This window comes from Opisthocomus hoazin, chromosome 19 (assembly GCF_030867145.1).
Source record: "Opisthocomus hoazin isolate bOpiHoa1 chromosome 19, bOpiHoa1.hap1, whole genome shotgun sequence".
In the NCBI taxonomy this organism is placed as follows: domain Eukaryota; kingdom Metazoa; phylum Chordata; class Aves; order Opisthocomiformes; family Opisthocomidae; genus Opisthocomus; species Opisthocomus hoazin.
The window spans coordinates 17543961-17560000 of NC_134432.1; the positions used below are offsets into that span (position 1 = coordinate 17543961).

At 43.4% G+C, this 16040-nt stretch overlaps 1 protein-coding gene across 4 annotated transcripts in view; it reads right to left on the reverse strand.

The window, feature by feature from the left end:
- MAPKAP1 (MAPK associated protein 1) overlaps positions 1 to 16040 on the reverse strand; it is a 106011-nt gene that overhangs the window by 56170 nt on the left and 33801 nt on the right. For all 4 annotated transcript variants that reach the window (XM_075439527.1, XM_075439528.1, XM_075439529.1 and 1 more), the window contains exon 5: positions 3637 to 3809. In XM_075439527.1, the coding sequence (XP_075295642.1) occupies positions 3637 to 3809 (173 nt within the window). The remainder of the gene's footprint in view (positions 1 to 3636; positions 3810 to 16040) is intronic.

The window sequence follows — 16040 nt, forward strand, 5'->3', positions numbered from 1 at the left end:
GCTGAACAAAAAGGCCGTCACGTAGATGCAGCTGACCCTGCTCAGGTGATGAGAAACGCCTGGCACGATTTTCATGTCCTCCTTATTCTATCTGGATTTCTACAAATACAGACACCATGCTCTGCCTGCTCGTTCTGCCCGCTTCAGCGTAACTCGGGAGCCACCCACGTCACGAGACTGTCCAGCATCCCCCGACAGCCATCTTCCCAGGGCCGCAGTCTGTGCCCGACACCGCTGATGCGCCAACCTATTCCTGCGACAGAATTCTACGCGCAGCCTCGCGTGCCCTGCAAGCTCTGTATAAATAAAGTGAACATTTTCACTTGGTACGAGATGCAGCTGCCTAATTCTCATGAAGCCAGAGGAACACACAGACCTGCGGGCAACAGAGCACATTCCGCGCAGCCTCGAAGCACGCCAAGCGCCAAAACAAGGCGGTGGTGACCACAACTTCTCTTCCACCAACTGTACTGAAAATACACCCTGCCGCTTAAACACCGTAAGCTAAACGGGTTGCAGATGTCTTCAAACATGGAGGGAGTTCCTGAAGGCTACCAGATTAAGTCACAACCTGTGGAGAACAAGTCCCACGGGTTGAAGTGCTCTGCCTTCTGAACCTCCACCAGGCTGAGAGCACAGGCCGGGACTAGAAGGCAAAGTCTCGAGAACCGGGGATTGCTATGGACAGAACGTAAAAGTTAAGGACAACAACTGACAGACGTAACTGCATTCTTCACTGATAAATATAGGAAGTTTACTTGAATTTTGTGTCTCACTATTGATTTACTCCTAGAAAGGTATTTTGTTTATTTTTTGCAGGCGGAATCATTGCAGCACATCTGTCAGGGGCAGGCAAGAGAACGGTCCACTGGGTTATGACCAAAGTTCACACGTAAGAGGCCAGAACAGGGCTGCTAACACTGTCAGTGGTTCCTCATAGCAAGACACCAACTAGAGACAAACAGAATACAATTTTAATGAAAAAAGGCAGCCTAACTGAATAAAAAACATTCTCAAAGCTGTCAACTAGTACTCACTCATTTCAGACTCTTACGTCTACCTTTTAGGAAAAAGAATTAGGCAGTAATATATTCTTTTCCTAAAGACAGAGGGGTTGCTTCTCTTAATTACAAAGTCTACAACCTCCTCACTATTCTCAAACTGGGTTACGAGTGGGTATATTTGTCATTCTGCCTGCACTGGATATCTGATTTGAAGTATCCTCTATACGTATTTTAGTGCAGTGTCACAACGATCCCGATCTTTTCTTTCTGTACTGTAAAACAACTAAATTAGGAACAAACAGTAACTGTAGAATGTGCAACCTACACAAGCTCTTTCCTTACTTGGAAATGATGAGCATTAGTCTACACTTAAATCAAACCTTGCTACAGGACAGGCAGCCAGCAATGCTAAAAAAGGATGATAGAGACATGAGAAATAATTAAGAACTACACAAGAAAAGAAACTTCTTGTAATCTTGAGTCTCTGCCCCCTCCTCTGAGCATCTGTACCCAAATTCTCCATTGCTGCTGTTAGACTGGTCTTGGGAACTCACGCCTCCATTATTTATTTTATTATTTCTGCCATGAGATTTGATTACGTTAGACAGCCTCCTTGGTCATGATCACTCCCTGACACAACGTAACATCTCATCCTTCAAGCCAGACAGTGAAATTCATTTCCTCCCACTGCTGACTTTTGCCGTGGGCAATGATGTGTCATGGCATACCTCTACACACGGGCGCTGTTCCGCTTGAGGTGTGCTGTGCTCCTGGAAAATAAACATCTGCCCAAAGACTGACTTTAGTGGTGTCTTACTCGTTAAAAAATAAGCTAATCATACACAAAGGACACTTATTTGAACTTATGATACAATGAACAGAAATTAATAACAGTAAATGAAATGGCCCCATCTGCAAGTAATTTTATATTTCTTCTCTAGTGTAAAAAAATGACAAATCAAACTGAAGCGTTTAACCTCTGAAACATCTCCTGTGCTTGTTGAGAAGAACTAAGGGAAATCCTACATCCAAGGCAACAATATCCATGAAACTGTTCTCAAGAGTGGCTGCTTTTCCGGGCTGCCCTAGTCTACTAAACCAAAAGCACCTAACCCTCCAGAAGGGCAGCTCCAGCGACCTCTCAGCACCTGCCTGTCCCCCTTACGACAGTGCTGCAACAGGAGCGAAGACTCCTGAGTTCTCAGACACTTCCGAAAAATGCAGAAAGAGCAAACTGTAAAATTCAGCGCCAAAAAACCCATTCACCAAATATTCCAGGAACAATGTGAAAGCGAAAATTGGCTCCTACAGAAAAAACCACACAGAACTGCTAACCTTCTTTGCACCAGAAAAGTCACCTGCTAGTACCTGTTACTATTAATTCCATAATAAACTAGTTAAAAATCTTATTTTGTGTTCTATGACCCAGCAAAAAAAGAAGAATTTTACAGAACTGTGTTAAACCCAAAGTTGCTGAGACGAGTGGCTCTGAAGTACCTGGTTTCTGTACCTTATGTCACCTACCTTGATAAAGTAATGGCTTTTACTAAATAACACTGGTTCTCCAGCACAGCAAACCCAATCTATTACTCAGCCACAGAAATCTTTGGGGTAGAACTCTCCCAATGAAGATGTAAGCAATGACTACCAAAGATACCGAAAAAATCCATTGATTAACTGAAGCTAAAATTCCTGAGGACAACACAGATGCTTCACAGCAAAGAGCCAATGTGACTGAGGTCAAAGTCTTGTAGAAATTACAAAATACTGTATGATAGAGGTTTTTGCATTAAAGAATGCAATTTTATTCACAAATTTGAAGAAAACTGGTATTTATTTTGGTTTCAGGATCCTTTTTTTGCCTATCTTTACTTCGTTTCTATCTCCAGGATGATGACCTGGAAAGCAAAGCACCCTTAGCCCCTACACCTGTCAGTTCCTAGAAACAGAAGTATCTGAACACGTGGATCACGAAGTCATTCTGTCAGCAAAGCGACAGCAGAAAGCAACTAAGGATGAGGCTGAAGTTCTGCGCCGGAATTCTGACTCCTTTTCAGGCACACTCGCTACGGCTCACATCTGCTCTCTGCTCGCAGGAGAGCCCTGACAGCACTTCCACGACACCCGGTCGCCCAGCACAGCAGCTCCTCTCCCTGCCAGCCCGCAGCAGGACCCGGCACCGCGCAGACACAACGGGGCCAGGGCCGGGGTCCCTGCGCTCGCGACAAACGAGGCAGGGAGTTACAGACGAGCTCTGGATTCCATCTGACACCCCTGGGACCTTACCCACTAAGAACACTACCAAAAAATAGATGGGACATGAAAAAAATCTCTCCGTGACACCAAAGGAGGTAAGGTTTATATTATTTTTACATAGAGCGTTCTGAAATTATGATTCATTTACAGATCCATGGTTTCATATGCTTATCATTACACAGTACCCAGAAGTTTAACTGAAAGAGAAATGGCTACAGATGCACATCTACTGCTCAGAAGGAAATACTGATGAACGCGTAGGTGGTTTCTCTAAGATTTACCTAGAAAAACATTGACATGGAAATCCATTTCATTATGCAAAAAGGCTGCAGAGGAGAAAATTAGAGATCAAGAGGTAGTAAAGAAAGAACATTACTTCAGTTTTGGTTCCCGTCCCTCACTTGTATATTGCCAGCATATTAGTCCAATCAGGTCATGCACCTTGGCATTTGCTATCGTCACAACTGTCATGGGCTGCAGTTTGTCTTGGCTTGTGTGCAGTGGGAGGTAGACATCAATTTTTTTGGTTGCCGTTGTACCAACATGACCCTGTCAAGAAAATATATTTCATTAGAATGTATTTAAAAAAAAAAAAGGTATGACAGAGCTAATACAAAATCTGGTGCGGATGGAGTTCTTTTCAGCAGAAAGATTAAAATACACTGCTCTGACTTAAAATTGGAAGAAGCTTGAACGCTTAAATTCAAATTCTTTCACTGCTGTTTAATGTACCTGTACAAATGATATAAAATATTTGGCAATGATTTCACAGATTTCCATAAAGAGTCTGAACTTCACTGCAAGATCCCACGTTCTTGCAGGATCCAAAAAAGAAAAAAGTGATGGGGAGGAAGAGAGAACTGACAAGCCTACCTAAAACTTCAAAGCTGTTCTTCCATCAGCATTTAATACCAGCATTACCCTTGCTTCTACATTTCTGTTTCCTTCCGTAACTCTTTCCCACTGCTTGACAAGCTCACTCCGCCCAAGTGCGGAACCACCAACTTACCGTGCCCGACTCCCGCAGCCAGCACTGCCTCTCCGGCCGCTGGGCACGGCATCTTCCGCGGCGGTGCCAAAGCGGGCTGTCTCATCACCACTTGCTCTGGCTCTGGAACACCCCCAAGTCCCAGTGCTGCCTGCTTTTCAGCGTTCTAGTTCCCCTCCAGCTTCAGCCTGGGACTCCCCCCACCCTCCTCCTTCCCCGCTGCTGTACCAGCAGGGGCCAAAGGAGCTCACACCTGGATGCACAGCGGGATAAAACGCAGGGAAACTCCCAGCACCCATAAAAGGGGAGACGGGAGCCTGGCCAGCACATCCCCACAGAAAGGGGCAACAGGAGGAGCCTCCCACAGCCGGCAGCGGTCTGACACGCAACCCGCTGCGGCCCGAGCTCGCGTCTCACAGCGCGACCCAGCTCAGGTCACGGCCAGACAGACACCCCGGGCCGCTCACGCCAGGGAACCAAACCGGGCCGCACAGCCTCAGCAGAGCGCGGCGGCAAAAATGAATGTCGATCACCTGCGGAGGTTAAGATGACTTTTAGAAATAAGCCTTAGGTTTCACTTTGGTTTGCCAAGAGAAGAACAAAATCACACACACAACTGAGCCATTAAACTATTTTGAACTATTTGCAGACCACCAAGATGGATTAACTAATACTGTTTTTTATTGGAACCTACTGTATTAAAAAAAATTTAAAAAAATCTATTTGGCACTGTGTAGATTAACAATTAAATAAAACATAAAATACATACCAACATAAAGATCTATAAAGTTTGCATTGTAAGAAAAAAAAGACATTTAATCTACTACAGATAGGACTGCACTTTTAAACCAGTCATCTTTTAAAGAGATAAAAGATTGTATGCTCTGATCCCCTCTTCCAACACACCCCTGATGTAACTATATATCTCTATACATATATGGGCCTTGAGAGAAGAAAGTATCATTTGAATTAATCACTCGGAATTCTAAGTAACAGCATAAAAGGATTCAGTACTATAAATCTATGATGAGAGTATAAAACGGAGTTAAATGCCATGTGCTAATTTCAATATATTGTTAAAAACCATTTGATCCTTCAGTGTGAGTATAAATTAAGAGAAATAACAGGAATTTCAAGATTAAAGTTATTCATACTAGCACAGCTAAAAGTATTACTAAAACCCATCCAAATATAAGGAATTTGTTTTTTAAGACAGCATTTTTATAGTGCAGATACCTCCTCTTCTCATGTTTTTAAGGTAAGAAGACATCGCTTTTACTCATTTGAAAGGAAACGCTGTATTCGTAAGAGCACATGGGACATTCCACCACCCTGTCTGGACCAGCCTCACCCAGCCTTTGGACGGGCTGGTGAGCTGGGGCGCCTGGCATTCTCCGCGATGCCAGCCCCCACCCGCGACCTGACCTCTCCAAGGAAACCAGTAACACAACAGAACTGCTCAAAAAATACGGGCTTTTGTTTTCTTTCTCCTCTTTCTTTCCTACTTACAGGAGTTATTTTTCAGGGGAATTAAGCTGGTATCAGGTAATGAATCACCAGTCTCCAAGTCCACCCCTGCCTCTGCCCAGGCGCAAACACCACCCTGGGGAACGCAGGCAGACGCCAGGCTGTGAGCATCGCTCACGTTATGGCTGTGACCGTGGACACCAGCCCGAGCGGGCGACCTGTTGTTGCAACCACATTTGCATTTGAATGAGTAAATGGCAGTTCTCACGGAAATTAATGTGACTCCTTGGCACGCTAAGTTAGTGCCATATTTAAATCCAAGGATGTCAGAGTTATAAGCAATGCTTAGTCTTGATAATGGAAAATCCAAGAAAAATTGACATCCAGATGCGAGAGTCGATGCCAGGCTCACAACTGATGCACACAGCATAAACCCACAACGGACAAACGCGCCAACAACTGTAACTAATGACCAAAAAGACTAGATTATTCCATTAGCCACCACCACAAGTACAGACTGTTCTATAAGCTCATAATCCATTAAACACATGTATTTATAAAATAAACACCCGATCTTACAGCTATCACAAATCAGATGGCAACTTCCCTCGTACGACTTTCACAGGGCCCCTCTGTTCTCTGCCCCACGCTGTGCTGGTGCTTTGCCTTGGTCGTTTCTTCAAGAAACTTTCCTTTGTTCTTCCCCACGTCTAAATCTTCTCTACCTCTTCCAGTCTATTGTCCCCACCCTGCTTGTCCAGACCCCATTACCAAAACCCTTGTTCTCTCACTCACAACCACTCCGCACGAACGTCCAGGCGATGGGCGACTCAAAGCAGGCGCAATCTGTGCCCGTGTGAGGCTTCCAACCGCTCTCTGCGCAAGGGGAGCAATGCCACCAGCAGCAGTACTGCAAAACAGCTCGAAAGCACCATTATTACACTCAAGATCTTTCAAAAAAGCGAGTGACATATTTGGACTAATTAATAAGTGCTGTAAAATTGATTGCCATAAGATATTAGAGAGGCTGAAACCTGAGGTTTGGAAGCCAATTAGACTTTCTATTAGCAATGAGAACATTCACTGTCCCATTAGGGGGGAAGCATTCGCATGGCCTATAAACACGCGGGCCAAGGCGTCGGCTGATCGATCACCAAGTCAAGAGGGTCTGGAGGAAATCTCCACTGTGTTTATCGCAAATTGATGGTATTTGTTCTGAACCAGCATTAGGAATCCAAACCATCAGGCACCTGTCTACAGGACGGAACGAATCCATACTCCTAGCCTGATACTGCAAAATATTAATTGCGTAGGAAGTCCCACAGAGCTCAATTACTTACCTGGGCAAAGCTTATTAGGTAAGGATTTGTAGGTGGTGGGACTGAATAAAAGGGATCCAATTATTAGTCTCAGCGGCCGAGAGTCAAAGACCTAGCCACGCTGGATTTAACTACTAATAACTTGTGGGTTTTAGATGGTGCTCGTAGTCTCTTCTTCAGGAGGAATCGTTCAGAACCAGATTACAGACACTACTGGAAGCAAGCATAATTACTTTTTTCTCCCAACTAAAAATTGTATTCCAACTGTAAATGCTGAGGAAACCCAGAAGATAAAGTACAATTACCTATATTCAAAAAGGCAGCATCAAACTTTATTAATAGATCCTGTATAAAATTCAATGGGAAAATCTATTCAGGGCCAGGGGCCTTACCATTTGGAGTTTCCTTAATGGCCTCCAATAAATCTGGGAAGCATAAAGGGGCTGTTAAATTAACATTTTCCTGATCTGTCACCTGTGGCATAGTTAATTTGTCAAAAAATTCTTTTAGCTTGTCACTGGACACTGTATATTCCGACAAATGAAGTCTGGAATAAAATTGACAAAATATGTCGTTAATTTTCTAAGAAATCACAAATCTGATTCCATTAAGCTTTTATTGTTAGAAATGTTATATTCCACCAATCCTTTAAGGAAGCAAGGAGTAACCGCATACACAGAAAACATACAATAAATCACAGAAAATTTTCTTAGTATTTTTATTAACGGATTCTCTTAAGGCTACCTAGTGCTCTCCTACAGCCTGATCTTCTGAAAATTTCCGCTTGCTGTTTCTCTAGCATTTTCATCTCACTCTAAGCAAAGATGATGTTTCATCATCGCAGCTCATCGGAGGAGACAGGGCACTGTGCAGTGTACATAGGCTTGAAGAGGCCAAAAACCAAGGATACGATTTCCCAAATTATGGCTAATGTGGTGTGCACATCAACAAAACAATTTCTTTCTACTTCTGCTTTCTCTGTCTCTGTTGTCAGAATTCTCGGCGGCCGGCACCTCGTAGCTCTTTGGCACATGACAGCTATTCTTCTCGGTTGCTATTCAAGAGCCGACCAGAATTCTGTCCGTTATTTGGCAATGCTGAAAAGTACAGTCTGCTGAATTCACCAACTTTCTGCTTCCTATTTTTTATAATTGAATTAAGCAGATCAATGTGTATTTAAGCACTTCGATAATAAGCAGCAGCTAAGCTGTTATGCCCATTAATAAACAAATTTATTCTGAAAGAGTAACTTGCTACGTAAGGCTCCTGCTCCTGTGAATTCATGCTTCTTGTGTTGTCTAAAACAGACGCACCACAAAATGTACAGTACTGTTCGGGGATATGTAACAGGAAGAGTCGGGCCAATTACAAGAACATAAGCAGCACCAACAGCATGTACGCGTATTTCTAGTATGAGTGAGGGATATGACAGGCAACTCCAACGATGAATTTTCCTGGATTTCTTAGGATCGCATTTGCGAGCTGTGGTGTTTAATTATATAAATACTGGTTACTAAATTATGACATGAAAACTGCATATACAGTGATCTTCATTGGCTACATATAATTCTAGAAATATCCACAACATTAAATAATGTCCTGTAATAAAATTAATGTGATGCCGTGAAAAGTCGAAGACTCCACAGTCAGAAGGCTATCATATGCTTTAAATATAAACACAGTATGTTAAATTAAAAAGGAAAAAAATATGTATTTAAACTCTATCAGTTCTTTCAATGCAAGAAGTATTTCTAAAATTTAAGACTGACTTTTAACCAAAGTCCACGAGAAAACACATACCTCCCTCCAATATCAGATGACGTGTGTCCTGAATAGATTATTGTGGGGCCACTAAGGTTCTTCTGCTCGAGACAGGAAGCTGGTACAGCTCCGCCCAGCCCCAGGACACCTTACTCCTGAGCACAGTTCTGAAGTACCTGCGCAACGGGACGCTGGGGAAACAGGCACCGAGGAAAACGCGTACGCTGCAGCCTGCTCACTTCTGATTTGCTTCACTGCACACCACAGTCGAAAATTAAAACAAAGTCCATAAACATTTCTTGGAGAAAAGTGATTAATTTTCAAGAATAATAAATTACTGCATCTTCCTGTACATTACAGTTCTGTGACTAAATGTTATATCACTTTAAGATTAGATGCTCTAATGATATAATGCAAAGATTTTACTGAATCATTATTTAGTGGGAGTCATAAAAACCTCTTCAGATTAATCTTTCACGCACATCTAGCTTATCCAAAGTTAGCATTTAATTAGATAGCTTTGGCATGAATGAGCTTACTACTTTATTTGCTCAATCAGTATATGTCTCTTCAGTAATTATAATTAATTCAAGTCATTGACTCACCTCCCAGCAAACAATGCTAAACATTACACAGAATGGAAACAAATGCTTTCGCTTTTCCAAACGTAAAATTTCTTCTGGCTTTTAAACTCAGTGAAATGGTTTTTGGTTTAGGTGACAGGGTATTTAATACCTTATGTGATCCAGCAATCACCTCCTAAACATAACTTACGTATGTATTTTAAACAACGTATAGAAAATACATGAAGGGGAAAAATTTGAAATATATTAACTCAGCATGTGCAACACAAACAAAAATTCTAACAGACAGAGCACAGATGTTTAAGGCAATGTGAAGGACTATATTTTTCTACGACAACCATTCAAAAGCATAATTTTCTAAGCTCCTGACTTAGAAAAAAATTTTAAAATTTAGAGCAATTATTTTTTCAACCAGAAAATGCCTGTTTAGTTGTACACTCTATTTTTCATCCAGGAAAAATAATTATCCAAAATAAGTGGGAATGAAACAGACAGTCCTATTCACTGATAAGCAAAACAGCTTTGGAGGGCTGAGCAAAGAAGGGTCATCTAAAAAAAAATTCTTTAATTTTTCCGAAGTTTAGATGATCAGCTATCTTACAAGCTTTCCCTAAGCACGTGGCAGAAGCCCTCATCCTGTAGCACAAGGCAGTGACACTGTCGGCATATGGTCCAGGGCGAGCACGCTGGCAGCGGAACAGGATGACGAACAGCCCAGCAGCCTCAGTACCCGCGCCCCGCACTACCCAGCAGTGAAACACGGAGCTGCAGCCAGCAGATTCTGCTGCAGAGAGCAGAACAGCATCTAACATTATACGATGGTTAAATATCTATAGCAGGCTGTTCAGTTTATTTGCACGGTATTATAACTGACCTGGAGAAAATGCCTGTTCAGTCGCATATTATATTAATATTCAGAGGCATAACTCTAAGTCTTAGTGTTTGTATGAAAACGCGGGGTAGTTCTATCCCTTTTCTTCTCCAACGCACCATACCGTACCCCACTCTGGCAAGTCACTTCTGGGAAATGCCACTAGTGTGGTCACTTGGACAACAGACTCGGCGCTGGCAGCAGGCGCCCAGGCCACATTCGGCTCGCCTGCCAGTCCTCGCAGCTCCTCAGGGCAGCCGCAAAGTCCTCCCCTTCCGAGGAGCAGATTCTCCTTCGTACCACCCCAGCTTGTGCTGCAGAGTTAGCAGATCACAATGTAAAATTCCATTAACATTGTTAAAGACTTAATTTATCTTGTTCACATTGTCACTATTCATAAAAATTTAACCCAGTAATTTCCTGTTATACAAAGCATAACAAAGTATGAATATTTAACTACAAGGTAAATAACACACTATTATTTTTTAGTCTAAATTGTTGACTTCACTTAGCATGTCTGCTTTGTCTAGCACCACGCTATTTTTCAATTAATGGTCCAGATGTTTCGAAGGCTCCAGTAGGCAGCAGCAGTTATGAGAAATGCGTTATCTGCATCGCAATGATCACTACAACATCAGCTCCAGGCTGCATTAACATACTCATGTTTTATTCCAGCCCCCCTTCTAATGTACCAGTTAATTATACAACACACAGCTGAGAAGCATAACCTCCAGAGCTGGACAGTTGCCTTCCACCCTTCCACCTGAACAAATTTGTATCTGCACCTCAAAACTATGATTTACATATATAACCACGTAATCAACTACCCCAAATTACTGCCCGCTCCTTCTCGGCATTCACTCCCACAATTAATAAAGCTATGCAAGTCCTGAGCAAAGAACAAGACATGTAATTCTGGTAACAGCATATTCCAATCGTATGAACACACACTCATTTATACAACTCACTTTAAGTTAAAAAAATGTTTTCCTTACAGTGCTATGAATATGATTTCTTGTTGCTGCGTTTTTTTCTGACAAACCTCACTTGGAACGGCAGAGAATCCCCGAGCCCATCCCCTCTGCAGCCCAGGCCTCGCTCCCTTCCGCACAGGCACGGTTTCAGGACAGACGGACGCAGCCTGCCTTCAGCCCTGCCACGCTCCCGCGGCAGCAGACGGGCCCGGGGCTGGACCCCGCGCCAGGCGCCGACACGGAAGCCCTGCCTGCGCAGCTCCAGCCCTGCCGCCGAGGAACGAAAACACGTATTCAGATCTATCAAAACACAATTGCTGCAGCTGCAACAGCCATGCATTCATTACACGAAACTATCCTTAGTCTCCATGTAGCGAAGAGAAAGAATGGCCCACTTAAGAAGAATTATTTATATTTTACTTAGTAATAAACATTACAATTTAATACTGAGGAATAGAGTTATTCTTTGTAATAACAAAATGCAACAAAAACTTATAATTAAAACTACACCATAAACATTATTTGTATGTTAAGAAATATGCCCCGATATATTTTAATGAACAGATGCTATACAAAAGAGAAATGTTTTCAGGAACATTCAATCCGTAAACAGCTCAGCCTCTAATCCTATGCTTTTGCAGCAGAAAGCAGACAGCTTCAGTTCCTCGAGGACATTAGCCAACCTTAGGTGGAACATTTTTAATACATCACCGTGTCACTTTTTAATGTGCCACAATCTATTAACCACATGGCAAACTAACAGGGATTTTTAAAATATGGGTTTTATAGCTTTGTGCTGGTGATTAATTAAATAAATAGCCAGCGTTTCACAAATCATCCCTCTAATTAGTCTAAACCAGACACTTTGCGTTCCCTGGCACTGTTGCCATCTGAAGCTCGCAGAAGGGCAGCGGCGCTACGAGGCCGGGTCTGTGCACGCCGGCGCGCGCCGGCACCGCGCGGCCCGGGCTGGCACGGCACCGCGCAGCCCCCGGCACAGGCACCGTCTTCACAGGTGCAGCACTCAGCTGGAACTTGACTCCAGCTGCTCCGAAAAGATGTTCTGCGTAATTATTCTCCCTCATCCAGAAGGAAACAGTCGAGATAACAAAGAAAACAGAGCTGGATCTGGAATTTAACCTGAAGTAGCAAAGTTGTACGTTGCAGAAAACGAACAAATATTACAGGCGATGCTAGGAGAACTTTACGAGCTAAACGATACGTTTTCTGTCAAAACATCTCAAAGGTGAAGCTACAACTAATTACACGCAGTCCATTCACAGAAGCCAAGCAAGGCTTATCATTAAAATGACTCAATTATTCTTAAAAAGAAAGAGAAAATCATCTGTAAAACCTGCCTGAAATCTCATCATTTTTACTGTGCCTATCTAGATAGATCATTTCCCCCAGAGCTCAAATTAAACTCTTAACATGTTCAAGTTTTACTACAGGTTTCTCTCCAAATTATTATTAACTAGAATTTCCTATCTAGGAAGGTTTTTATCTGGAAATATGTTCTGCAGTGTTTAGTGACACTATCACAACAGCTTTTTTCCCCCCTCAATTTAAAAACCATCAGAGAGACGGAAAACGATGTAGCAGTCAGGCTGCTCACCAAGACGGGATCTCCTTTCCTCTACCAGGTGATGTTTTCCTCAGCTCCAGTCACCCCACTTGCCCCTTAAACCGAAGTTTCCGCGCACTCGGGAAGACACCCGTGCTGCTCGGCAAGGCTCGAGGCAGCAGTGCCACCACGCCGGACGCCGCGGGCCCCGCCGCGCCCACGCCACGCGGGCAGGCACCGGCTGCGACGCCCAGTGCTGCCCGGAGCGCCCGGACGGCCGCGGCGACGCGTGACGCCGACCCGCGTGCTGCTCCCTCCGACTTCGTCACTATCGGCAGAGTCACGGGATGAAAAGGCACAGCCTTGAGAAACCGATCTACGGTGACAGCCCTGGGGCTGCGTCACACCAAGAAAAATCACGTAGAGTTTCACTTGGTGATATTACTCGTCGGTGAGGTGAATTCATTTAATCAAACTAAATCTAAACAACTGCGCTTCCAGCAATACGGTCAAAGTTTTTGTAGTTCAAAAATTAACAAAAGAATAAATTCCTCAGCGCTCTGTTGAATAAAACCATTTGCTGCTCTTGCAAAAAGAACAGAGTCCAGTTACCAGACAAACACCAACGCCTCTTCCATAACGGACGTCTCCGTCGTCTCCTCCGGTCTGGTTTCTTTTCAGTGGCTAAGAAAGAGGGCAACCCTGCAACACGGGCGCCGGCTGGCACGTGGCACCCACCGCTGCCGGGCGCGGTGCCAGCGCGGGTGCGGCGGCAGCGTGGGGCGAGGGGGCTGCCAGCAGCACGGCCAGGGCGCGCGGCACCTTCCCCGCACCTAGAGCAAGGCAGCTGAGAAAACGGTCTTAGCGTATAGAACAGAGTCGCAAGACCTGAGCCTTCATTCTAACCTTTCCCAGCAATTAGAAAAATTAAAAAAAAAATTAAAATTCCTCAAACCCGCAACACCAGTTCAGACCCTGGATTTTTCCTTTTGGGAAATTTGAAGCTCCAATCAACTCCACTGAGAGCAAACTAACAGATTTTCTGTGGCCGACCTGCCTCTGCTTTTACAAACACTGTGACTGCAAAAAGAACTGGCTGGCCGTGACAATTTTGTGTCGCTTCTTTTGAAAAATCATATTTACATTACATATAAGTGTGCACTGAAATTCCACATTTTTTTAATTAAGTACTGTTTTCCCTATTATTGTGCCCACAAAATTGCTTTTATAAACATATTTTCCACAGCATATAATACACATTCTGAAACAATACAAATGGCAGACTGAGAGATGAGGAAAAACCCGGACTCCTGGCTTTCTGCAGAATTAATGTTTCCACGATACTTTTCAGAAGGCTGGCCTAATAATTCCCGTATGGCTAAAATCCCTCTGATAATTACACCCTATCTCCACAAATTTTCTTTACTCTTTTATCTGGATAAAGATCTTTACTTCCTACTCAGCACCACTTCCATTCAGCACCAACGCCACGCTTCTCTTCGCCCCTTCCGCGGAGAGCGGGTCGCGCCCGGCCAGCCACGAGCACAGCTGGCACCACGGGCAGGCTGGGCTCTTGCCGGAGCCCAAAGCTATTTAAACCAATTCTTTAAAAAAGGAAATGCACGCGTTCTGTATGAGGCAGGGAATCTGTATCAGCATTCCAGCTGACGACAGCCCCGGGGAAGGCAGCCCAGGACTGCTCTCTAACTCGCATCGCCCCTCTCCCCGGCACCAGTCAGCGCGGGTGCTCCCCGCCTCGCCCACCACAAAGTGCCGCCGTGGAAAAGGGGAGTCTCCTACGCAACCTCAACAGCCACGCGCCGCTCTGTGGCACCTTTTCAGAGGTTATGAAAAAGTTCAACCTGGGGAAGCTTTTGCCCTTAAAACAGTGCAGGTGAAAATGCTCAGTACCTGAAGCAAGCGGAACCGATGCGGGGTTGCAACCCGTTCTGCTGGAGACGACGCCACCAGCCCCCCCCAGCGAGAGGGCGGCACGGCTTCGCAGCACCTTCCGACACGAAGCGCTTTCAGCAGGTGCTGTCCCAGGACTGGGGCCCGTATCAGCCTCAGGCGTAACAAACTCCATCTCCACAGAGAGCCGAGAGACTGCTTTTTGCTAGTAAACCGATTTGTTTCACATCGGCAAATAAAGGAATCTTACATGGAAGAAACCAGACCATTATATTGCCTTTACAAACTCTGAATGGGGAATATTTCATAAAATCTTAACTGCATAAATAAATAAAATAGATTTATAACGGAAACAAGAATAAAACAATTACCACTCCATTTAAATTTAAACTATAAAACCAGAATTCTTCAGTTAGCGATACTATGGTGCCTGAATAGACTCATAAAAGAGTCTTTACTCTGTAATTAGTGTCAATGTTTTAAAGTTATTTTTCAAGTATAAAGGTCAGAGTAAAGATATAGTCTAAAAGACTATGTTCAGAGAAATAATAATAAAAAAAAAAATCTTTACATCCCACAGAAATTGTTCTCACAATAAACATTTCTATTAAATGTATACATCCCATTCTCCTGCAAAGAGCGGACATTAAAAACGTTTGCTAGTAAAACATACCCATATTTCTTTGGCTGTTAAAAACCTTAACTTGTGAATACATTTTTCATTTGGTTTGATCTGTAATTAAGGGAAAGATAATGACATTAGTAAATTGCTAAAAATCAATTAGACAGAATAAAATGCAATATGATTCAGCCAAAAGATTAACAAGTGCATTATAAAAACTACTTTGAAATTCTACAATTTTAATTAAGCTTGCTTTAAATGACCATTGCCTAAAAAATGCTTTTTATTTAAATTCATCGCCAAACTGGGCAGTCATTAAAATTTTCCTGTATGTTTCATTGTACCAGCTGTTTTCCTTTCTTTTCTTTTTTTTTCTTTTTTTTTTTTTTTTTTTCTTTTTTAAATAACATTTCATATGAAGCAAAAGGGTTTGGATGTTTCAGAAGAACTCCCACCATATTCTCAGGTCCTCGACTGACACTGGGCAGGGTCAGAACCGTTTAATGAGCTCCCAGTTGTACTCACCATGGTCTTCACAGTATTTGTGGAAATTAAAATCTCGAAGCAGAATTAGGATCTGTCCCACAAAAACAAAGGCCTGTACCTCACACTTCAAGTGCAGCTTCCTTCTGCTCGCTGCCTCTTACCCACAGACCCCACCAGGTGAGGCGACCAGAACCCTGCTCAGGCTTAACCTCGCCATGACGGGCCCAGGGCTT